At 39.6% G+C, this 26,005-nt stretch overlaps 1 protein-coding gene across 9 annotated transcripts; it reads right to left on the reverse strand.

The window, feature by feature from the left end:
* slc25a23a (solute carrier family 25 member 23a) lies at nucleotides 1–24,865 on the reverse strand. Of its 9 annotated transcripts, none has more exons than XR_009823869.1 (12): nucleotides 24,329–24,441; nucleotides 19,146–19,356; nucleotides 17,711–17,834; nucleotides 17,549–17,636; nucleotides 17,050–17,161; nucleotides 11,284–11,442; nucleotides 11,025–11,177; nucleotides 10,005–10,118; nucleotides 9,768–9,935; nucleotides 9,540–9,687; nucleotides 628–1,035; nucleotides 1–454 (listed from the first exon to the last, which is right to left on the reverse strand). XR_009823869.1 is itself a non-coding variant. In XM_062033627.1 (12 exons), the coding sequence occupies exons 3-12, from the start codon at nucleotides 19,338–19,340 to the stop codon at nucleotides 824–826; spliced, it is 1,473 nt and encodes a 490-aa protein (XP_061889611.1). In that variant the 5' UTR covers nucleotides 19,341–19,356; nucleotides 24,329–24,372; nucleotides 24,806–24,865; the 3' UTR covers nucleotides 1–823. The 9 variants fall into 9 exon arrangements, 7 of the variants coding, with proteins under 7 accessions (XP_061889611.1, XP_061889610.1, XP_061889612.1 ...); XR_009823868.1 differs by having other exon boundaries at nucleotides 531–1,035; XM_062033627.1 differs by adding an exon at nucleotides 24,806–24,865 and having other exon boundaries at nucleotides 1–1,035; nucleotides 24,329–24,372.
* Between the last annotated feature and the right edge of the window lie 1,140 nt (nucleotides 24,866–26,005).

Below are 26,005 nucleotides of genomic sequence, written 5' to 3' on the forward strand. Positions count from 1 at the left end.
TATATCTTCTGGTTTCTTTCTTTTCATAATACTTAACTATATTCATGTACAGTATGTGTGTGTATGTACATCTGCATGTGTATATATGTATTGTGCATACATAATATATATATATTTTTTCTAATTATTGATATTCGTCGAATTGAAGTATGTCTTGTTGTTTGTCTCCTACCCCCTGTTTTGTGTTGTGTTTTGTGGGCCTTTACATTGCCAACATTTCAATGTATACTGCTGTATATGTGTTGTAAAAATTTAAAATCTTAAATAAATCTATAAAAAATTAAAATAAAATCTCCATATATCCATTTGGATGACCACAGTTTTTGAGTTAAGTTTTCTTCCGTTCTCTGCTTCGGTGTTTACACCATTTCAGCCCACTTTATATAAGTGTAAAACACATGTTTTGACGTTGGATTGGTGGTTCTGCAAGCCATCCATCTTCTCTACAGTTCACCTGTGAGGGAGAGAAAAGGCTGTATAACCCTCTTGCGCTTTCCAATACACACCATGCCTCACGGTACACATTCTACCTGTTGCCTTTCAGGTAAGTTCATGCAAGTCTTGACGGCAAGTTTGTTACTTTTCACGCAGGTAACAACTGCTGGCATGCCGTGCAATGCAACTCACACATTCAATTGTTCACAGCAGCTGCCAGGTCAGGTGAAGTCATCCAAAGGCAGGGATGTCATATCTCTTTTGCTATTTTTCCATCCTCAAGTCTTGCAATCACAGGTCGGTGAGTTCATCCATTGTCAGGGTCCATTTCCTCATGCAGGTTCAACAGATCTGTATGTTCTCGCAGACGAAAACCACAACAAACCATCTACACTTTCCCTCTGCACCCCCGCCTACCCTCCACGTCCACTCCCAGGGCTATCCTTGTATATTCGTACGCCACGTAGGACACGCTGACGGCAGGGATGACTTTCAGCAAATTGGGGGAAATTCCACGATAAAGACCTGCCACACCCTCTCGGGTGACAATGGTGTGAATCAGGGTGGACATGGAAAGCTTAGGGGATCCTTTCACGGAGTCTGTGGGGAGAAACAAAAAGCTCCATCAGCATACTCATTTGTAACGGGTGTCATGTATCTAGCATGTCAGTTGCTTACTAAGTTTGGAATGATTAAAAATGTGTGCATTGCCCCACTCTCAAATAGTATCTACACCTATGATCTTAGTGTTACACGGCTTTTAGCACCAGTCCCCTTGCAGGTTACAGTGATGTGTGACATGTCTGTCCACGTATAAAGTACAGCATACATGTGTACAACAGTATGCTTGTCCAGATTTTCCATAATTTTCAAAACAATTACAAATTTGAGTTTTACACACAGAAAATCATGCAAAATACATACAAATGACAAATGAAATGGATAAATCAACATTCAACTAGGTTTGTACGGTATACCGGTATTAGTATAGTACCGCGATACTAATGAATCATATTCGGTACTATACCGCCTCTGAAAGAAATGACACAATATGTTACTGCATACGTCAGCAGCTAAATTAGGAGCCTTTGTTTGCTTACTCATACTAATAAAAGAAAAGTTGGCTTGTATGTTCACTATTTTATTTAAGGACAAGCTTGCAATAAGAAACATATGTTTAATGTACCCTAAGATTTTTGGTTAAAATAAAGCCAATATTGCAATTTATTGTGATCCCCTTTATTTAGAAAAGTATCGAAAAGTATCAAAATAATTTAGGTAACTTTACCGGTACCAAAATATTGGTATCGGGACAACACTACATTCAACTTTATTCGCACCTGTATTAAAGACAGTCGTTGGAAAGGGTGAGCCACACGGACGCCACCTTCGTACTTTGCTACTAGTTCTTTCTTGAATTCAATAGTGTTTCTCACCCTCTTTATCAAAGTGCTGACACAAGTGTTGTATCCAAGAACACACGGACGACGACTGCAGAGCTGCATGATCAATCAACATTGAGGTTTCAATTATTGCGATTATGTAACTGCAAGAGGCTGAGTTTTTTTCCCCCCCTCCATTGTCACGGGCATTTAAGTGACAGACAAGTTCGCCAGTCAGAATGGTTGAACCTTTATTTGTCTCTCGCTTTAAACATGGAGAAAGACATCTGACTCTGTTCATCGCCTTTCAGCACCTGAGCGCGTTTATTTAACAGTAGAATTAACTGAACGCAGTGAGCCCTCTTTTTTAGACATTCACAATCTTTGTCTCTGTGAACGAGGGAGAATGACGTGATAATGTGATGGCAATAAACAAAGAGACAAGGTCCGACCTAGTTTTTCAACGGGGTAAAAATGCATTTTAAGATGTTCAATATTTATTTAAGTAAAATTTTTGATTACGGAAATAAGTCCATTTTATTTTTTGTTTGTTTATTTATTTAGGATAACAAAGTTATTTACCTTCCAATTACAATATAATGATAAACAATTCTACAGTAATGAGAAATAAAAGCGTATATCCTTGCATTATTAGTATATTATATGATTACATTACATTAGAAACACTGTCTAGTTTTTATCGGCTATTTCTTCAATTTAAAAGCATGGTGTGGACAAAAGCTCTGAGTCTTCATAAAGTCAAATATTTCTTAAAGTAAATTATTGCACATTGTTCTAATGCAGACCTGGGCATTCTGCGGCCCGCGGGCCGCATCCGGCCCTTTGTGCGTCCCTGTCCGGCCCGCGTGAGGCCAATTATAAATTACAAAATACATTTTAAAAAGTATCTATGTCGAGTGTGCAATACAACGGTGCTGCTTTTGTTTTGAAAATCGTTATTTGTATTACTTCCGTGTGGACGTATGCGTGATTGTGAGTGAATGTGAACAACTGCAATTACAAAATAAAGTTGAAAAAACATCTATGTCCTGCGCGCAATACAACTGTGCTGCTTTTATTTTGAAAAGTATTATTTATGGGCGTGTGTCCGTGTGTAACCTGCGAGTGAAGGTGCACATGCAGCGACAAGTGATGCACGGTTTACACCCGAGACGCCAAAAAGAGAAAAGTTGATGAGGAATGCCGTGTTTTCAACAACACATGAACTGCAAAGCAACGTCCCCTCACCTAAGGTGCGTGCCTGCGCAATTGCGCACTGCTCAAGCGTCCGCTGCGCGCAGCAAGTATATGCCGCGCACCAAATCAAATCCCATCTGAATTATAAACAAAATAAACATATTTATTCTATGGAATTTTGCAATGCAACTTTGAGTGACAGTGACAACAAGCGGCCCTAATGGTGTTCGTCAACACCGTTCAATTGAACACCGTTCAATTATTGTAACGTCTATCGAGATGCTTCGAGGCCAGGAATTATATCGATCACTTTATTGAACAAAACTGTTTATATTCGGACATAACCACACCAAAAACATGAGTAAAACAATTCTATCTGGAAAAACTAGACATTTTCTACCGTACAAACCAGGCCAAAACCAACTTGTCATCTGTCACCAACACGCATAGCACTAAACCACTGGTGCGTTTAAGGCCACACAAAAAGTCGGACAACTCAAACACCACACAAAGTTACACTATGACTCCTCAGTCATACGTGTGCTTATTTTACTGTCATTTATTATTAATGTTAATTTATATATATTAGTCATGGAATGCTGTTACACACACTATGTTGAAGTATTACTATTATTATTATTATTATTATTATTATTTATCTTACGGTATATATCAAAAATAATATTGAGCAAAATTTAATTGAAATATTGTCGATGTGGCCCTCCAGCAGTGCTCGGGTAGCTCATGCGGCCCCCGGTAAAAATTAATTGCCCACCCCTGTTCTAATGTGTGGCACCTTAAGACAAGAATATGTTTATTGACAGTCTAAAAGTAACATATCTTCCTCCACTTGTTATTTTCGAAGTTTTATGCATTTGTATGTATGAAATATAAAAATCGCAAATCAAATCGCAATTTTGGAGAGAAAAATCGCTATTAGTTTTTTTCTCAAAATAGTGCAGCTCTAAACAATCGTCTGCTTAACTAATGCAATCACACGCATGCGCTACGGCACAACACGTCACACTGTCGTGAATCCACAACCCAATCGATGTGCCTTGCCACATTGCGCGTTACAAATTTTTCTACTGCAGATTTTTTGTATTTTTTTAGCACAGTCTACGTATTTTTGGCCTTAATTAAGCATTTTCAAGCATAACAATGGCTAAATGAACTAAAAATATCAATACTACAGTAGTATTGTCCACCAATCAGTGTTGTGGCCACTGATTGGTTTAGCCTCAAGCAGCATTACTACTGTATATGGGTTTAAACGAGTGTAAAGGTGACTAAAGGGTGTTAATTCATGTTTAGAGGACTCTCATAATGTTAAAAATCATATTTAGAAAGCAGTACACAGCTTGGTGTATGGTCTAGCTGTGAAAATATTGGATATACAATTAATAATTCCTACTTTGCATAAATTAAGGCTAGGAACCAATTAAGAGTAATAAACAAGGGAATACAGTATGCTACAAATCACAACTTTCTTTAGACCTATAGTGGATTATTTTGCTGCCGTACTCAATAATAAAACACACAGACGAAGGGCCTGATTTACAAAGAATCCAAATACCACGCGGTAACCAGCATGTGCAATCTATAAATTAGCGTGTAGTATTAGTGGGCGTGTGATTTACTAACACTGTGTGTGCAATTGAAAATTGAGGATTTTGCATGTACTATATAGGGCATCACCACGGAGGCACTCTCATTTACTGCACATTCATGTTATCATGCTCCTACCTGTGGCGATTTTTTGTTATGGTTTCAAACAAGGAGGAGACATGTACCACTTTTTATGGGCATTTTGTATGCAGTCGTGCAGTGCATCTACATTGACAAAAAATGTTTTACCGCTGAAGGTGCATGATAGGGATTCTGCGCTTACTCCGCTCAAGAAGCCAAAAATGCATATTTCAATAAAAAAATTTAATATAAAAAATATTTTAATAACATATATATTCTATGTGAAAAAAACGAATGTCGTTAAAAAAACACTAAAGGACACCACAACGCTTCAATTGAATTTATTTTAATCAGCCCCTTATGTCCTCTATCGGCTATACAATTATAAAATTATGTTGCTGAATAGACAGTATGTCTAATATTTTTTATTTCTGTCAATCCAAAATGTTGGCACGCACGCATGGGACGGAGGATTCTTGGCTGTTCATTGTCTGTCTGTGCAGCGCGAGCACTAATCCTGCAAGTGTGTGCAACTGTCAGTTTGCTCGTCCTTCTGACATGTGCTAAATAAAATGCAAAAGAGTGCTCGCAAAAACGGCGATGAGTGATATTAAATCACATTGCGTGTGCTAAATCATTATATTTGCATCTTCTATGGCTGTTTTGATGATTGGCATATATTTAGCATATTATTGAAGACAGAGACACAAAATGAAATGTACGCCTTAGTCTGCTCAGTTAACATACGCAATCCACTTTGCACACGTTTAGTAGATCAGCTTTGCGTGTGCTATCAAGTTTGCACATATTTTAGTACACGCAAACCTTCAGTAAATCAAGCCCTAAATCACGAACACGTGGGATTCTTTGCTTGCCCACCTGATCCACGGGCACAAAGACTATTTTGTTACGTGCAATGTTTGGCAGTACGATAACCGAGAAGCAAATTAAAACTTTTGCAATTGAGTTATGGCCAAGAACGTTGACTTAATTTATTTGTCTTTAATTACAAAAATACAATAAATTAATTTTAGGGTCCAATAAATTGTATTGGCCAATACTGAGGTTCTGTTATAATTATGATGGGCATGCTGCACAGCCCTCTGTGGCCCCAATGAATAGAACACCGCTTTTATCATCCGCTTTTTTTTTTTTAGGAAACAACAAAATTATCTTTTCTTGTAGCTCTCGCCATACTTTCACATAGCTTGGTGCTTAATATCTAATTTTATTCACACACTTGTTTACTTTATACCTAGCTAAAATGTTTTTCTGTTGAACGTTTAGTTTTGGCTGGATGGCCATCGGCAGGAGGTGAGCGCCGCAATGATTTTTCAATGTACATTAAGTCAATGGCATACAGAACACTCTGATTTCTTCAAGGGTGGAAGCTGGGAAAACACGCCAACGTCATGTGTTTCGGTAAAAAGGTAGGCATACTTGTCCTCTCTCAGAAAATGTTACTTTTGCGGCAGACAAGTATACAATTTCGCTTTTGTTGGAACTGAAAGCTAGAAAAGTTAGCCTATGTGGAAATAGTGTCAAAGCGCTTTGAGTACCTTGTAGGTAGAAAAGCGCTATACAAGCAGTGGCGGGCCGTGCGTTTCCCACCAAGGCCTTCGGTGATGTCCGACTTCAATGATTACCTCTCAAAATACCATAATTTATGTCACCACATGACCATTGCTGGAGAAATAGTATACAGAAACACATTTACTGCTCATTGAATCACCTCAACAGTGTACAAAATGGGCTATTCTCCGGCGCATTTAAAAATCAATAAACCCGCATCAGCAATGAAAACATATCTGGTGGGCTACTGTCAAAACTTAAAACTAAAAGGGTCTTTAAAATGATCTTTCTAAAAAGATTTATTAAAAAGTCCACACTAACAAGACGGCCACACTTTGGCGACAACGACACAATAAACACGTCTCAAGCCACTTTTTCATGACAAAAACGTGACATACATTGCAGAAGAGCAAGATTGTTTTCTTCCATTTTTAGTACATTTGTCATTTTAGTTCGTTTTTATGGATATGAGGATATGGGGCTGAGGTTGCTGAGGTAGTTAAAAAGCTCCTCGGTGGCAGGGCCCCGGGGGTGGACGAGATCCGCCCGGAGTTCCTTAAGGCTCTGGATGCTGTGGGGCTGTCTTGGTTGACAAGACTCTGCAGCATCGCGTGGACATCGGAGGCGGTACCTCTGGATTGGCAGACCGGGGTGGTGGTTCCTCTCTTTAAAAAGGGGAACCGGAGGGTGTGTTCTAACTATCGGGGGATCACACTCCTCAGCCTTCCCGGTAAGGTCTATTCAGGTGTACTGGAGAGGAGGCTACGAACCTCGGATTCAGGAGGAACAGTGTGGTTTTCGTCCTGGTCGTGGAACTGTGGACCAGCTCTATACTCTCGGCAGGGTCCTTGAGGGTGCATGGGAGTTTGCCCAACCAGTCTACATGTGCTTTGTGGACTTGGAAAAGGCATTCGACCGTGTCCCTCGGGAAGTCCTGTGGGGAGTGCTCAGAGAGTATGGGGTATCGGACTGTCTGATTGTGGCGGTCCGCTCCCTGTATGATCAGTGTCAGAGCTTGGTCCGCATTGCCGGCAGTAAGTCGGACACGTTTCCAGTGAGGGTTGGACTCCGCCAAGGCTGCCCTTTGTCACCGATTCTGTTCATAACTTTTATGGACAGAATTTCTAGGCGCAGTCAGGGCGTTGAGGGGATCCGGTTTGGTGGCTGCAGGATTAGGTCTCTGCTTTTTGCAGATGATGTGGTCCTGATGGCTTCATCTGGCCAGGATCTTCAGCTCTCACTGGATCGGTTCGCAGCTGAGTGTGAAGCGACTGGGATGAGAATCAGCACCTCCAAGTCCGAGTCCATGGTTCTCACCCGGAAAAGGGTGGAGTGCCATCTCCGGGTTGGGGAGGAGATCTTGCCCCAAGTGGAGGAGTTCAAGTACCTCGGAGTCTTGTTCACGAGTGAGGGAAGAGCGGATCGTGAGATTGACAGGCGGATCGGTGCTGCGTCTTCAGTAATGCGGACGCTGTATCGGTCCGTTGTGTTGAAGAAGGAGCTGAGCCGCAAGGCAAAGCTCTCAATTTACCGGTCGATCTACGTTCCCATCCTCACCTATGGTCATGAGCTTTGGGTTATGACCAAAAGGACAAGATCACGGATACAAGCGGCCGAAATGAGTTTCCTCCGCCGGGTGGCGGGTCTCTCCCTTAGAGATAGGGTGAGAAGCTCTGTCATCCGGGGGGGAGCTCAAACTAAAGCCACTGCTCCTCCACATCGAGAGGAGCCAGATGAGGTGGTTCGGGCATCTGGTCAGGATGCCACCCGAACGCCTCCCTAGGGAGGTGTTTAGGGCACGTCCGACCGGTAGGAGGCCACGGGGAAGACCCAAGACACGTTGGGAAGACTATGTCTCCCGGCTGGCCTGGGAACGCCTCGGGATCCCCCGGGAAGAGCTGGACGAAGTGGCTGGGGAGAGGGAAGTCTGGGCTTCCCTGCTTAGGCTGCTGCCCCCGCGACCCGACCTCGGATAAGCGGAAGAAGATGGATGGATGGATGGATTATGGATATGATATGAATGAAATAAATCATAAAAACATATTAAAAACATGAAAAAAATGAATAAAATGTTTGCACTCACCAAAACGGATATGTCCCCCAAAATACTTACTGTTTAAATATTTAGGGAAAGTAAATAAAAAATGACTTTTATCTTTAATTATGATCATGATTTCTGGTTATGTTAGGCCAGCAGAGAAGGCCCTGCTGGCCCTGACGGCACACCACTGGATACAATTATAACCCATTTACCATTTTTTACAGTCACCTCAGTGTTAAATATCTCCCTGTCGTCATAACAAAAACACAAAAATACATCATTGTAACTCGCTCTAACTTGGCCATTTCTCCACCTATTTGAAATCTAAAAACACCGGAACGTTCCCCAAAGCCTTCAGGCACTGAAGGTGTTTTCAATAAATCGATATTTTGAAGCGTTTGGCTACAATCTGTGGCCAAACTGTGTCATAAGGAAGATGGCAGCACACCAGCTGCAGCCAATGAGACGAACTCTTTTGAAGTCACGTGACAGCCCCTCCCCTGAGGTGTTTCTTAGTTGAACGTCTACTTCCTGTCTGTTTCATCCATCCATTTTCTACCGCTTATCCCTCTCGGGGTTGCAGGGGTGCTGGAACCTATCCCAGCGGCAGTGGCTGTTAAACTATTAGCTTCAATGGGCACGGAACGTGTGCCCCCTTAGTAACATGAATGGAAGTGATTTAGAATTTCAGAGTTCCCCCATTTCTCAACGGATTTGAACTGTTCCGATGTCCAAAGCAGTGGTCCCCAACCACCGGGCTGCGGCCCGGTACCGGTCCGTGGATCGATTGGTACCGGGCCGCACAAGAAATAAAAAAAATAAACAAATAAAAAATGGTTTTACTAAATCAACATAAAAACACAAGATACACTTACAATTAGTGCACCAACCCAAAAAACCTCCCTCCCCCACACTCATTCTCACAAAAGGGTTGTTTCTTTCTGTTATTAATATTTCTGGTTCCTACATTATATATCAATATAGATCAATACAGTCTGCAGGGATACAGTCCGTAAAAAATAAAAAAAAAATAAAAAAAAATAAGTGCAGCTGGGATAGGCTCCAGCCCCCACTACCCCAAAAGGGACAAGCAATAGAAAATGGTTGGATGGATGATGTTTTAGAGGTGGTTCAATCATGGCTAAAAAGTGTTTAGTTATTTCGCAGAGTCTTGCAGACACTGCGGGAAGCAAAAAACCATAAGATTTGTTTGCACTCCTAACCTTGAGCTTGCATTCGGGTGCGGATCAATGCAAGAGGATAACTTGCCAGCTGCCCACAGGTACTGGAGATGGCACCACAGCCAACCAGTACCATGACCCCTGGGTCAGCCACACCTCTGTTCCTATTCAGCCATGCAAACTTCAGAGTCTGAGGAATAGAAGCATTAAGAAGGAATTCAACAAGATGTATATATAAAGAGAAACATGCTACTGCCATGTTGGTCTGACCTCATAGACTGCCAGGTCGATGCCGGCGTAAGGCACAATGCTTAATATGTTGGGAACATAACCCTTGTAGAAGGCCGCAATGCCTTCCATCTGCAAGATCTGCTTGGCACAGTCAGTCATTCCTGAGAACTGGCCTGTTTTTCTTAGTGTGAGACGAGTCTTCAGGACCTGTCAAGATTGTAAGGGTGAATATTTGTGTATTTTGTAGTGTTGGATTGTGTATTGACTTGATATTACCTCTAATGGGTAGATGGCTGTCTGAGCTATTGCCCCAGCCAAAGAGCCAGCAAGAAATCTCTCATAAACCCTGAGATTTTTGGTATCCTTTCTGCCAAACATTACGAGTTTGATCTAGAATAATAATAATAAATGTTAACATTGAGATATAAACTGGACACATTAAAGTTACCATATTTTTTTCGGTATATAAGCCCCGATTTTTTTCCCGCATGTAAATAAACATTTACAGAATATTTCTTACCGGTATACAGTACAGGTTTGGACACACCTTCTCATTCAATGGGTTTTCTTTATTTTCATGACTATTTACATTGTAGATTGTCACTGAAGGCATCAACCCTATGAATGAACATATGTGGAGTTATGCACTTAACAAAAATGGCGAAATAACTGAAAACATGTTTTATATTCAATTTTTTTCAAAATAGCCACACTTTGCTCTGATTACTGTTTTGCACATTCTTGGCATTCTCTCGATGAGCTTCAAGATGTAGTCACTTGAAAGGGTTTTCACTTCACAGGTGTCATAGTTTTGATGCCTTCAGTGACAATCTACAATATAAATAGTCATGAAAATAAAGAAAACGCATTATAATGAGAAGGTGTGTCTAAACTTTTGCCTGTACTGTATATTTGCGGCTTATGGTCCGGTGCAGCTAATATATGAAAAAATATTAATTTATTCTCAAATTTGGTCGGAGCGGCTTAAATACCGATGCGCTCTATAGCCCGCTGATGAAGAATAAGGATAAGATTTGGATTAGACTGCAGATAGTGCTCATGTGTGTCGTGACATCGCCAACTACTGGCCTGGCATGCATATTACACTGTTTTTTGCAGGTTAGAGTGAACTGGCATCATTTTTACATGATTGTCTGGAATAAAAAAAAAAACACACAACAAAAACAAAACAAATAAATCCTGTTTTTACTAAACCATTGTTGCGTAAACGTACAATAAGTAGGCCACGCCCCCACAGACAGTGTTATGTTTCAATCAAGGAACGTGTCAATTCACCTGTTCATAAGCTGTAAACTTGATTGCGGTCTCTGGGGCAATTTTAAGAACATTGATACCATTGCCCCTCCAAAATGACTGCACTCCTCCTTCTTTCACCATGTACTGAAAACCACTCAGCACATTGCCTCTAAACATAGACGAACCATAAACCTGCCAAAGCACATCAGGAAGATATTATCACTAAATGTCCATGAATAGACACAATAATGATGATTTAGCTCTGATAGAAGAGGTACACTAATACTTCCAAAATCACCTGTCGGAATACTTTCAGTCGGTCTAATGGGGCGGTCCCACTCCGTGATACTGATCCAGCCAAAGCTCCTGCCATTAGCTGTCGCCACACATAACCAGACTTCTTCTCCTCTTCTGAAAATTCATCTGGAATGGTCAGCTGCTCGCCTAAATCCAGCATCTACTGAAGACAACAATTCAGAAAGGATATAATACAGTGGAACCACTCTACTTGCGAACTTTTCGATTTACAAACTTTTAGATCGAGCCAAATATGCTTCTGTGTGCGAGCTATGTGTACGAGTGCCTAGTCACTTCTCAGCGCATCAGCGTGTGTTTTTTCACCTTTTGAAAAGTTTTGTCTATTTTGCTAACTCAATATGAGTCTCAAAAAGACAACAAACAGACCAGCAAGAAAAGAAGTAGGGAATCACTGTGAAGTAAAAAAAAATACACTATTTGCAAGAAGTACATTAAAGGGGAACAGCACTTTTTGGGGGATTTTGTCTATCATTCATAATCCTTATGTAAGACAAGAACACATATGTTTGTCGTTTTTGTATTCTAAATAGTAAATAAATGTGATCAATTACAATGGAGTTTATGGGAGTCGCTCTTTTCTGCCTATAAAACACTCTAAAAACAGCCAAACTCCTCAATCAAGGTTTTATAAACACACTATAAGTATATATGTAATGTACAGTAGTAACAGGTACATTCGTAGTAACATGTAATATTTACATATTTATATCATTTTAAACATTCAGCTGCGCATTAATTTCAAAAACGCATCACAGCATTTTCTTTTTTTCCCCCCCAACAACACTGATTTCTATTTCAGAGAGCCAAAAAACATAATAAAACATCACTTACTGTACAATGTCTGCTGTCATACAGACTGATAAGACACACAGCAAAAGAGACTATATAATTATATAGTCTCGTTCAGATGAAGAATTACTCATAATCCTCGGGAAGAAAAAAGGGGTGGAACCAAACACCGACCAAGCGTCTTTTCGTGTCTTTCTCACCATTTCTCGGTCAAAATTGGATGCCAAAGTTGACCAACTCGTCAGATTATGTCTTCATCCTTCTACTTTTCAAGTAAGAGGCATTGTTTATTATCGAGAATACATTTTCGAGCGCCGAGACCTGAAAGCAATTCACCGCAACCGCTGATGTCAATACAGCCAGCACAAACTGTTAGCGAGCTGTGATCACGGCCCGCTAAAAATAGTTAGTCTGCGTTAGCGCTTATAACAACAATATCACTATTACTTGGTTAATATTCAAGTCATAAAATATAAATGGAGTATTGTTGGTGCTTTTTGGATGTTTTTTAGTGGGATTTATGGGTGGAATAGAGGGCCTCCCATTGGATCCGTTAAAAGCTTTACGGCTATTTATGAGTTAAATTGCATTACATCCGTTGTTTTGCCCCTCATAATTATTGTGAACGATAGGCAAAATTCACAAAAAAAGAGCAGTTCCCCTTTAATGGGGCTTAAAAGTATGGAAGAATCGATGAGGCAGGCTTCGTACCACAGCAAGTTTTAATTGTGACGAGACCGGACTTTTCTAGAAAAATATGCCAAAGCAGGCATTCGTCTCTTTTAGCACACACACACACACACACGGCCCCTCCCCCCATGCCCATCCCCCCCTTCTCTACGTCTGTCTGTCTGCTCCTTTCTCGTCAGCTCCTCCTTGTCGATTTTAGGGTAAGTGGTATTACTTTTTTAAATGTTTGTACTGTAACAATATGGTTGTTCCAAGTGAAGGAGTTTTGTGATTTCCAGTGTTGGTCATCTTACCTTAAAAAAGTAATTATTATAGTTACAAATTATTCCTACCAAAAAGTAATTGAGTTAGTAACTGAGTTACCTTATTGTAAGAGTAACAACCGTATTTTTCGGAGTATAAGTCGCACCGGCCACAAATGCATAATAAAGAAGGCAAAAAGTCGCACTGGAGTATAAGTCGCATTTTTGGGGGAAATTTATTTGATAAAACCCAACACCAAGAATAGACATTTGAAAGGCAATTTAAAATAAATAAAGAATAGTGAACAACAGGCTGAATAAGTGTATGTTATATGACGCATAAATAACCAACTGAGAACGTGCCTGGTATGTTAACGTAACATATTATGGTAAGAGTCATTCAAATAACTATAACATATAGAACATGCTATACCAGGGGTCGGCAACCTTTACCACTCAAAGAGCCATTTTGGCAAGTTTCACACATTAAAGAAAGTAATGGGAGCCACAAAAATGTTTTTAAAATTTAAAATGAAAAACACCGCATACAAAGCTTACATGCTTTGTGCTATGTTAACCAGGGGTCTCAGACACACGCACCGGCACGCACTTTAATGTGGGAATTGGATGTTAGTGCAGCCCGCGAGTTTTGGATGAATGTCGCTTGCGTCACACTTGCCAACACTTGCCAACCCTCTCATTTTTCCCGGGAGACTCCCGAATATCAGAGAGTGATGACACTGCATTTGGCGCCCTCTACAGTCTGCCCAATCAGTGTACCTGCTCGGCCACAAGTGGAATGCAGCTTTGGCTTGCTCACGTAAGAGACAGCAAGGCTACTAACTCAGCAGCCACACATCTTACACTGACGGTACCAATACCCAGAATCCCATGCAGCCCTAACTCTTCCGCTCAACCAACCACGAAGAGGGGGGGGGGGGGTTGATGTGTGGGGGGATTTGGTGGTAGCGGGGTGTATAATGTAGACCGGAAGAGTTAGGACTGCATGGGATTCTGGGTAATGGTTGTGTTGTGTTTATGTTGTGTTACAGTGGGATGTTCTCCAGAAATGTGTTTTTCATTCTTTTTTGGTGTGGGTTCACAGTGTGGCGCATATTTGTAACGTAACAATGTTGAAGTTGTTTGATACGGCTACCGTCAGTGTAAGCTGTGTGGCTGATGAGTAACTATGCTTTGCTGTCTACTGTGTGAGCAAGTAATAACAACATACAACATGTGGCTGGCCTGGCATGCTGTAAGTAAATGCTATAGAGGACAATTACTGCAGTGCAATTAGGGCACGCCCTTTATATAGTAATTAGAGTGTTAATAGGATTATTTTTCCCTGGGAGTAGTCTATGAGAGACACTGACATCCATAAGTCTCCTAGGAAAATCGAGGGGGTCGGCATGCATGTAGCTGAGCCGCATCAGAGTGGTCAAGGAGCCGCATGCGGCTCCGGAGCCGCGGGTTGCCGACCCCTGTGCTATACGTTTACCAAACAATCTGTCACTCCTAATCGCTAAATCCGATGAAATCTTATACGTCTAGTCTCTTACGTGAATGAGCTAAATAATATTATTTGACATTTTACGGTAATGTGTTAATAATTTCACACATAAGTCGCTCCTGCGTATAAGTTGCACCCCCGGCCAAACTATGAAAAAAACTGCGACTTATAGTCCGAAAAATACGGTAGTTACTCAGCAAAGTAACTGGGACGTTATTTTTCAGTTAGTAGTTTTATACATTGTTATGTTTGTTAACAACTTTAATGTCAAAGATATCTATATTATCTGATCAAAGAATAAAAACACTACATACAGTATTTTACAATATTTGACATTTCCACCCATCCATTTTCTACCGCTTGTCCCTTTTCTGGGTACATTTATCTGAATGTATAAGATAGCAGTGTACCATATGATAAACATAAAAAATTTAAATGTATTATAAAATAAACATTGGCGTCTTTTCTTAAGCAAATTTTTATAATGCAACAGGGCCAGTTCTAGGCAGGCATAATGAGGGGGCAGTCAGAAATGTGAAGGGGACAACACACTGTTCAATCATGCTCCAGCAATTTTTTTTCTGTGCTAAAACTGTAGTAACATTGCTGCCTTCTTCATTGAATTTGGTCGTTAGCTACAGTATGTGTCCAACTCCAACCTGGAGAAGTGGACTGCACTTTGTTAGCTATATCCTTCATCCACATGTTACCAACCATCACAACGTTTATCTTAACTTGACGGCATAATTCTTAAATTTAATTTAACCCGAAGTTGGACTTCTCACACAAAAGTCAATATTTACAAAACTAAAAAATACAGTAATATTATGAATGATACAAAAACATTCTTCTTAAACTAGTTTATCATCAGGTCAGCTGTATTATGCCTCAAAGTCTCTGTATTCTCCACTTATTTACACAGAGAAACCTAAAACATATTTTAATGCTGTGTGTGTTGGGAAAACGGAGTCACAATGCAAGCCTTCATCATAATTTGTTTACAAGTGTGGCACGGTGGCACAGGGGTTAGTGCATGTGACTCACAATACAAGGTCCTGAGTAGTCCTGAGTTCAATCCCGGGCTCGGGATCTTTCGGTGTGGAGTTTGCATGTTCTCCCCGTGACTGCGTGGGTTCCCTCCGGCTTCCTCCCACCTCCAAAGACATGCACCTGGGGATAGGTTGATTGGCAACACTAAATTGGCCCTAGTGTGTGAATGTGAGTGTGAATGTTGTCTGTCTATCTGTGTTGGCCCTGTGATGAAGTGGCGACTTGTCCAGGGTGTACCCCGCCTTCCGCCCGAATGCAGCTGAGATAGGCTCCAGCACCCCCGCGACTCCGAACGGGACAAGCGGTAGAAAATGGATGGATGGATGGAAGTGTGTTAGAAGCAGCAAATACACAAAGCTAACTTACAGTTGTGTAGATGTCACGATCAATGACTCGCCTGCTGCAGGTGGCATCATAAAGCGTCAAAAATAAAAGGTGCTGCGACGTGGGACAATCATATATTTTTGTTTTGCCGCTGCTGCCCAGCTGAGGAGAATTTCAACTTCCTCATCTGACAAAGAGAAGCATCTGATTGGCTCAACTTTGTCGCTAACTCCCACCAGTCTGTCATATTTGACGCTACTAAAGAACGGTGATTGAACATATTCCGAACTTGTCCCAACTATCTACAAGATTGAATTAAATATGATTGGATTTTGTTCATGTTAACATTTTCGTCAACACTGGTTTACTGAAGGCTGAGGGGAGGGGTGTGTGAGTCTGGGTGTGCGCGGATTAACAGAGCGCTGACAACTGAGATACTAGTGTATCGTGTCCCTTTTTTAGCAGGTGTCTCCGCTACTGCCGATAATTTTGTCATTATCACTCTTGCTCTCTGATGTGTGGCCGAAACATGACACTGTGTGCGCTTCATTTAACCAAACTGTGATAACGCACAACTTTACATTCTCAGTAACGGCAACGGTGTTGCAGCGATGAGAACAGTAATTAATTAGATTACTCGTTACTGGAAAAAAATAACGCTGTTATTACCAACGCTGGTGATTTATGATTGTTTGTGAGGGCACCAAAAGGACTATCTGTGTTTTGGTAGAGCACCGTATACAGAGGACAGCAGCTTATTGTTGTTGTTTTGACTTGTTAATAAAGATAAAGTTGATCCAGCACCCCCCTTGTTATGTTTGTTTGACATAAAGCATGTTATATTGTATTCAAAGTGTTAGTTAGTTTTAGTTTATTTCGAAGATGCATACACTACAATTACAGTGCATGCAAATATTCACTAAAATATAGACTTTTGTCAAGGCTGTAACCCATTATTCATATTTACATTGTTTCTTATGGAGAAATTTACGAACCCTGCTCAAAAACCAATTAAGTTCGCAAATTGAGATTCCACTTTTATTATGTACTGTGTCTATGCGTTTTATTGTCATTAACAAGAATGTGTGTTTGCTTGGATGCCACAACCACAATAAATCTTAGTCAGTGCGTGTAACCTTGCCATTGAACGTTTCCAGTAGCGTGCCACATCCTCCATGTTTGTGAGTGGGTTAAACAGGAAGTAGTCACGCCACTCATTCCAGTCAATGGTCATGGTCCCGTCCTGGTCTATACTGGGTGACACACATAAATACAGAGGTAGACTATTTGATTGGGAATCCAAGCCTCAACATTTTACATGTATCTTACATAAACACATACAGCAAAGCAGTAAACAGCACTTTGGCTCACACCTAACATGGTTAATATGTACTCGCACTGCTATCGGGTGGACAACTTGATAGATAATGCAAGTTTTGGATTGACTGACAAGGTTAAGCAATAGTACCCATAGCACTTTGGAGCATTTAGACTGGCAAAAACAAAATCTGATCTGTGTCACCCGAGGGCAAAAAAATCTGATTTGGTGTGCAGCATGAACACCCCAAATCAGATTTTTTGGATTGGATTTTGAACGATAGGCAAAAACAGTTCTCATTTAAGACACAGTAAGCGCACACCTTTTTAAAATCTTGGTGGCGGCCCTTAGGCTGATTTTCAAGCCAACAGCGTGGAGAGACTGCTGGATCTCTGCAGCGTCGATCAGACCTAGAAGCAGACACACGTCATGTCAACAAGAACACATGAAACCATTCAGATGTGTTCGGGGGACTTCCACAGACCATCTTTGTTCTTGTCCAGGCTACGAAACATGAGTTTGAGCTGCTCTTCATGAGTACGAAGATACTGGGTGAACTCCTCAAAGTCAAGCACTCCATCCTGGTTGATGTCCCCAGCCTCCACAATCTAAAAACACAGACAGATAGTTTAGACAACATTTGTGTTTCTCTTGGGGAAACTTAAAAAAACAATTGTTCTACTGTATTTCCAGTACCACGTAACAATAAAGGTAGTTCTGCTTCTGCTTGGTTCATTTTTAATATCAGCAACACACATTTAATGTGGGTGAGCTTCAGGAGGAAAAAACATATTTGATTTCTGAGATGTTAACATACATTACAGTACCAGGTGGGTTCCACTGTTCTTATATTTTTTGTTTTCATAGAGAGTGCTACCCTGCCAGCCTTTTGGCTTGTCTCCGTGCTAGTATGCCATTCTCATCTTACAAAGTCCTGCTCCTTGGAACCAAAATAGACATCATGTTGGCCTTTACATTTGCACACAAACACAGACACTGAGCCAAGTGCGTGGCCCACATGTTATGCCAAAACACATAGTTAAAAGGGTCATATTATTATTTATTTTCAACATTTAAAACATTACCCTGTGGTCTACACAACCTGTAAATTGTGGAGTTAGGGTCAAAATTTAGCAAAGATTTAGTTTTACAGACCATCCTCAAGCAGCTTTATGATTGTCTCCTCAGAATGCGCGGTCTTATTTAAGTGCAAAAGTCCTCTTCAATGCCAAGCCCCCGTCGACTGCGTCTCCACGACGTCAGCCATGTTGTATTTTTTAGCGCTTCCATATCGAGTCCACTGATGAATATTTTTCTAGAAGAAATGGAGGATTTTAGCATGCATGTGCATGTACGAGCCAGTCTGCCCCACAACAAGAGGATAGAGAAAGATAAGGAACTTCTGACTACAACTTTGGACTACAACTGGATAAAAATAGTGGACCAGCGCAAAGCTCTTTGGGTAAACCTCTACTATGTAAGGAGACATCCGTTGGAACAAAGGCAAAATACCCCAAAATCGTCTGAAATTCCAAACAACCCGTTTAGAGCAAGTTGGAAGAAGGCAAAATTGTTTTATAAATACCTACGCCGTGCCTCTGTGGTTTGATTTCAAATTTTCGGGACTTATGGGCATCCCAAATACACCAAAACAGGTGCTATCAGGTAATAACATTTGGTTTTGCATAATAGGTCCCCTTTAAATGAAGACTGAGAGGACATATAATGTTCATATATGTTTATGTTGTGTACAGCTGCTGTTGCATTGCAATACTTTTCACATTTCAATGCTGTGAGTCATCATTAAGGCCTTCACTTGCATTAGGGATTAGTGTCCAAACATTGTTTAACAAGCTTGTTGTGTGACGTTTTATTGTCAGCTGCGAATGCAGGTGTCTGCAGGTAAAAACTGGTCTAACCTTCTCTAATGAAGCTTTGGACAGCCCTCGGCCTGCCAGGCCTTTGCGCAGTTCATCTATGTCAATGCATCCATCTTTGTTGAGATCCAGCTGGTCAAACAGCTCTCCCCAGTACTCCTCCCTCTCCTGGTCCTGAGCAGGGTCTGCATCGGGCTGGCAGTGGGCCCTCTGGAGCCAGGTCCTTGTAGGAGCCATTAAAGCCTTCAGTTAACTGAGTGGAATATAATGGAAACAATTCATACTTCTATTAAAAAAACATCATATCGTATTACAAAAAAATACATCATTGTACAAGTGCATCTCAATAGAGTTAAAATATCATATGATGTTTAATTCAGACTAAGAGTTTTTGCAAGTAATTTACTTATTTGAATGTTCATCAGTAGTTTGAAATATTAAACTTTTTGACAATTTCTCAAATGTTATAAGACAATGAATTAGAGTTGTTCTTATTATCTATAATCAACACAATTATTCAGAAATTAAAACTACATTCTTGAAATCTTTCAGTCTGTATGTTAGTTAGGAAACAGAATATAAGAGTTTTACTTTTTGAAATAACCTACTGAAATAAACACATTTTTCAAAAGGTATTCTATTTCATTGAGATGTACCCCCCCGCGACCCCGAAGGGATTAAGCGGTAGAAAATGGATAGATGGAGATGTACCCATATATTTTAGGGTGTCCAGACGTTTTCCAGCGAGGATCACACACTCAAAAATCTAAGAATTTGCATAAGGCCACTGAGATATCTTCAAATATTTTGTTTTTATTTTTTTATATTTTTCATTATAACTATTACAAATATTTATTATGTTTTATTAGAGCTATCAAATTTAAATAAAAAAAAATAGACCCCGTTTGTATTAGACTGTTGAGCATATCAATTACATCATTTATTGCATTGCATATTGACAATAAAAAAAGCATTTGTGTCAAAATATTGTTGTTTTTTTCTAAGTTATTTTAAATTATGCAAGCAAGTAATTTACTGTGATTTATCATGATTATTCGCAATTGAAAAGTGTGACTAAAAAAATTATAATTTGACAGCACTAGTTTTGATATAAAATTGTTACTAATTATTTGTCTTACAAACAGTATAAGACCCAAATCATCAAAAGCATGATGAAGCTGTTGGAGAGTAAAACACTGCTGCTAGCAAGAGGAGTCCATAAACGCAAGCCAAGAATCCAAAAATAATATCTAAAGAGCAAAGATTTATTCATTAAAATATTGAAAAGCTGCTGCTGATGTGTTTGACAGAGAAGCAGCTCGTAAAATATACCATAGAAGTCTGCTTTCCAAGGTGAATATTGCACATTACATTACTTTATCAACGGTAATTGTTTCTAGAAGATTCTGTTGTATTGTGTTTCATACAATATGATATTTAAAATTATTTTTTTCTTTTTGTAAAGCATGTTACATGTAAAATAATCTTTCAGATAATTTTTTTAAGTACGACCTGCGTCACAGAACAAATTAAACTCATATTCTGAGACACAGAAGGCTTTTGGGGTAAAAACCCAAAGGATTTGAATGATTATTTTGCAATATTGATATGTTTTAGGATGATCTTAAAAAAAACAAAAAACTATTACAAATAATTTGTAATGTTTTACATACTATATATTTCATAAATTTTCTTTATGTTTTTAAAAGCTAAAAAACATAATACTATTATATGTATTATATATATATTTGTGTGATAATATTAGCTATCAATATCAACATTCAAGCTTGTTATCTTTACATTGTGCTCTATTTCTTCCCACTTTTGCTGGGTTTTAATTGTTAAAATTATATTTCTACAATGTGAAATGGGCCAATAAAAAATAGACCATGGGCCATGAATGTTTTTTGCGATGCGCTTTGGACACTGGTGTAATGGAATACCTTTAACAGTTGGCTTGGACACAAATTGTAACTTTTTGGTTTTGGAGAAATAGTAATTAATAATTTGTCTTATAGGGTATATACATCATACATTAGTAGCTTAGTGTAGGTGACTCCCACTGCACTGTACTGTCTAATAAATAGAAGTACCAGCTTATACTTAAAAGGGTACAATGCTTGTCACTTTAAAAGAAATTTCTGTACCCTTTATGGGGTACCTTATCAATTTGTACCAGTTAAAGTACAATCTTCATAACTTCATTTTGGGGGTGATCCGGATCATTCCTATCACGTTACCTTACATTTCTGTTACAAGGCTCAACTTCTATGTGTGTGCAGGCTATTTGCCCGCCTCCACCCACAGAGACAAAGACAATGGATGACTGACCAGAGAGTTGACAGTTTTTTTAATTTCACTATAGAAGTGTTCCTTGAATCTTTGAGATAGCTCAAAAAGTGAAAGGTCGATTTTGATTAAACCTTCAGGAAAAGGGACAAGGAACAAGTGAGGGAGGGGGGTCACCCACATATGCAGTCATCTCCAAGGTTTCTCATAGTCATTCACATCGACGTCCCATTGGGGTTGTGAGTTTTTCCTTGCCCTTATGTGGGCTCTGTACCGCGGATGTCGTTGTGGCTTGTGCAGCCCTTTGAGACACTTGTGATTTAGGGCTATATAAATAAACATTGATTGATTGATTGATTGATTGATTGATTGATATTATACTACTATACAGCCCATAGTGCTTGACATAGCAGGAACCTCTTAAAACAGTGTTTTTAACCACATCTGTTTCTCAGCTGTGGTCCTAATGAGCCGCAGCGGTACTCAGTTGTAATACACTTTTCAGCTACTTGTGGTAGTAATGACAATATCAAACAAATAGAAGAACTCTAGGGCAAAAGTCATGGAGAAGTTTCTTTGAAGTGCAAAAATTATCACTAAAGTGGTGAAGCTCATTTTTTTATTTAAGAAATATATACATTATTTATTATTAAAATAGCTACAAAAATATATTTCAGCACTGCGCAATTGTATGTACAATTATTTTAAATACATTTTATGAGTCTCTTCTATTGCAGTATATTTGATTAGTATTTTTTTTTGTAATCAGTCTGATTGAAGCTTTGATAAAAACCATTGTGATTTCACACATTTGATAGGGTTGCTAACCTGTTAAACTGTAAGTAGGTTGGACATAATTATTGAATACCATTCAAATAAAAAGTAAGATTACTAATTAAGTGTTAATATTACTACTACTACTACTAATAATAAAACAATAGGTATTGTCTAAGTCTGGGGTGCCCATTACGTCGATCGCAAGCCACCGGTCGATCGTGGAGGTTGTGTCAGTCGATCGCCAGCCAGGCATTAAATAATAGACCTAAGAATTAGCGATCATTAATCTTCACCAAGACGTCACTTTTGTCACTTGATTGACATTCACGGCACCCGAGGGTCTTGTGAGATGACGCTGGCTACTGCCAGATTATTATTAAGAAAAAATGACCGACAGGAAGGCGAGAAACCTTTTTCATTTCAACAGACTCTCGCGCCGTACCTGCCGTCAAAACTCTGAACACCGACTACACAATTCCTATCTTCACAATAAAAGCGCTGCTTCATCCTGCCTGCGCTAACAAAATAAGAGTCCCAGAAAGCTAGCAAGCTACGAAGTTTGCCGCCAATGTATTTCTTGTAAAGTGTATAAAAAGGAGTATGGAAGCTGGACAAATAATATGCCAAAAACCAACCACTTTATTGTGGTATTGGACAGAAAGGAGGACTTTTTTTCTCCTCCATTTGAAAATGTGGACGTTATCAGCACTACTGTCTGATTCCAATCAATGCAAGTCATCAGAATCAGGTAATACAACAACTTATATTCTTGTCTTCATAGGAATCTATATGTGTTAAACATGCTTGTGTTATGATTAAACACCTTTAACTTGTTAACAAAAACTTATCTTTCATAAATAAATAAATACAAATTATATATATGTTATGAATGAGGTCAATTGAAAAGTAGCTCGCCTGCAGAAAAAGTGTGGCCCATAAACACATTCATAATGCAGCAGGAACCCTTAGGCTCCTGTTTAAATTAGGGATGTCCGATAATATCGGACTGCCGATATTGTCGGCTGATAAATGCTTTAAAATGTAATATCGGAAATTATCGGTATCGGTTTCAGAAAGTAAAATGTATGACTTCTTAAAACGCCGCTGTGTACACGGATGTAGGGAGAGGTACAGAGCGCCAATAAACCCTAAAGGCACTTTCTTTGCGTGCCGGCCCAATCACATAATATCTACGGCTTTTCACACACACAAGTGAATGCAAGCATACTTGGTCAACAGCCATACAGGTCACACTGAGGGTTGCCGTATAAACAACTTTAACACTGTTCAAATATGCACCACACTGGGAACCCACGCCAAACAAGAATGACAAACACATTTCGGGAGAACATCCGCACCGTAACACAACATAAACACAACAGAACAAATACCCAGAACCCCTTGCAGCACTAACTCTTCCGGGACGCTACAATATACACCCTCCGCTACCCCCCCCCCCCCCCGCACCCCACAAATTCCAAACTGCTGTTTTGAGGCATGTTAAAAAAAATAATGCACTTTGTGACTTCAATAATAAATATGGCAGTGCCATGTGGCATTTTTTTTTCCATAACTTGAGTTAATTTATTTTGGAAAACCTTGTTACATTGTTTAATGCATCCAGAGGGGCATCACAACAAAATTAGGCATAATAATGTGTTAATTCCACGACTGTATTTATCGGTATCGGTTGATATCGGAATCGGTAATTAAGAGTTGGACAATATCGGCAAAAAAGACATTATCGGACATCTCTAATGCTTATCATTTTTACTTTATATCACCTTGTACCCTTTATTTATGGTAGTATAAAGGTATATTTCTGAACTCATGTTGTACTTATGAGAGAACATTGTTTAATTGATTTACTTAGTGGTAAAGAAATGTTTTTGTCTCGCATAACTATTTTTGAGAGTGTATTTTTTTTGGTTAAGTGTGCATTGCATAAGTGTCTAATCTGTAGGTGTTAAAAACAAAACAAAGATATGACAGAAAGTAAATTCATTGCACAAACAATCACAGTATTATAGAATATATTTGTATGTATTTCACAAGCTACCTGGCAAAAACTTCTGACTAATATTAGAACAACTGACTTGCTGTTTCCCCTTCAAACCTTTCAAGGCAGGGGATAAAGAAAGATTTTAAAGCAGACTCACCAGAAACCGAAGTGAAAGCAGACTTGACGCAGGACCAGCATGATCTGTAAATGATGCAGGTTAGTGTTTTAGTCTAGCCCAAAAATGAAGCTCTCCTGTCGGACACAAAAGCGACTCCTCCCCGCGAACCAGGAAGTCACGCCATTAGTCCCGCCTCTGCTGTCACTCACAAGATGGCCGTCGCAGCTCGCGTCTCTTACGGCAGGACAAGAATACACGTACATTGGAGATGGTTTCACAATTATTCTGAGGTGTTTCTTCATGTTTTCACATCGAGTACAGGCTAGCCACTGCTGTTTACTGAGGTTGCGGGTCGATACGAATAATGAATGTGTCGATACCAATGGCGGCAACAGTATCGGTTTGATACGATGAGAGGATATTTTTGAGTTTTTGTTTATTTATCAACATATCAATCAATCAATTAATTAAACAAAAACAAAGAAAACACACACACACAAAGACGCTTTCACTCACTCTGAGTACCTGGAGGAAACCCACGCAGCAGTGGGAGAACATGCAAACTCCACACAGAAAGACCCTGATCAAACCCAGGACCTTCTTATTGTGAGACACACACATTAACCCCTGTTCCACCTTGCTGCCCTACATACAATTATGTTGTGCTAAAATAATTAAATTAAATTGTTGTGTGAACGTTGTTTGTCTATCTGTTTTGGCCCTGCGATGAGGTGGCGACTTGTCCAGGGTGTACCCCGCCTTCCGCCCGATTGTAGCTGAGATAGGCTCCAGCACCCCCCGCGACCCCGGCAGGGACAAGCGGTAGAAAATGGATGGACGGATGGATGTTTCTTAAATAAACTGTCAACAAAATTCAAGTGCAAATGAAAGTACAGCTTCACTACTATAGTCATAATGTTTGCGCTTAAGAAACCTCTCCATGACTTTAGATCCAGACTTCTTCTGCTTGTTTGAGGGACGGCGTGGCGAAGTTGGTAGAGTGGCTGTGCCAGCAATCGGAGTGTTGCTGGTTACTGGGGTTCAATTCCCACCTTCTACCTTCCTAGTCACGTCCGTTGTGTCCTTGGGCAAGACCCTTTGCCTCTGATGGCTGCTGGTTAGCGCCTTGCATGGCAGCTCCCGCCATCAGTGTGTGAATGTGTGTGTGGATGGGTAAATGTGGAAATACTGTCAAAGCGCTTTGAGTACCTTGAAGGTAGAAAAGTGCTATACAAGTATAACCCATTTATCATTTATCATTTAATTGTCATTACTGCCACAAGTGGTGGAAAAGTGTATTACAAAGGAGTACAGCGCGCCTGGAACAAAGCTGAGAAACAGATAATTTTCACGGCCCAACACTGCTCTAGATCAGGGGTCCCCAAACTTTTTGACTTGGGGGCCGCATTGGGTTAAAAAAATGTTTTCAGGGGCTGGGCTGTATGTATATATATATATTTTATATATATATATATATATATATATATATATATATATATATATATATATATATATATATATATATGTATATATATATATATATATATATATATATATATATATATATATATATATATATATATATATATATATATATATATATATATATATATATATATTGATTTAGGGCTATATAAATAAACATTGATTGATTGATTGATATATATATATATATATATATATATATATATATTCCGAGCGTGATGATGTCACGTT

The sequence above is a fragment of the Entelurus aequoreus genome, linkage group LG22, assembly GCF_033978785.1.
Source record: "Entelurus aequoreus isolate RoL-2023_Sb linkage group LG22, RoL_Eaeq_v1.1, whole genome shotgun sequence".
NCBI classification, from domain to species: Eukaryota; Metazoa; Chordata; class Actinopteri; order Syngnathiformes; family Syngnathidae; genus Entelurus; species Entelurus aequoreus.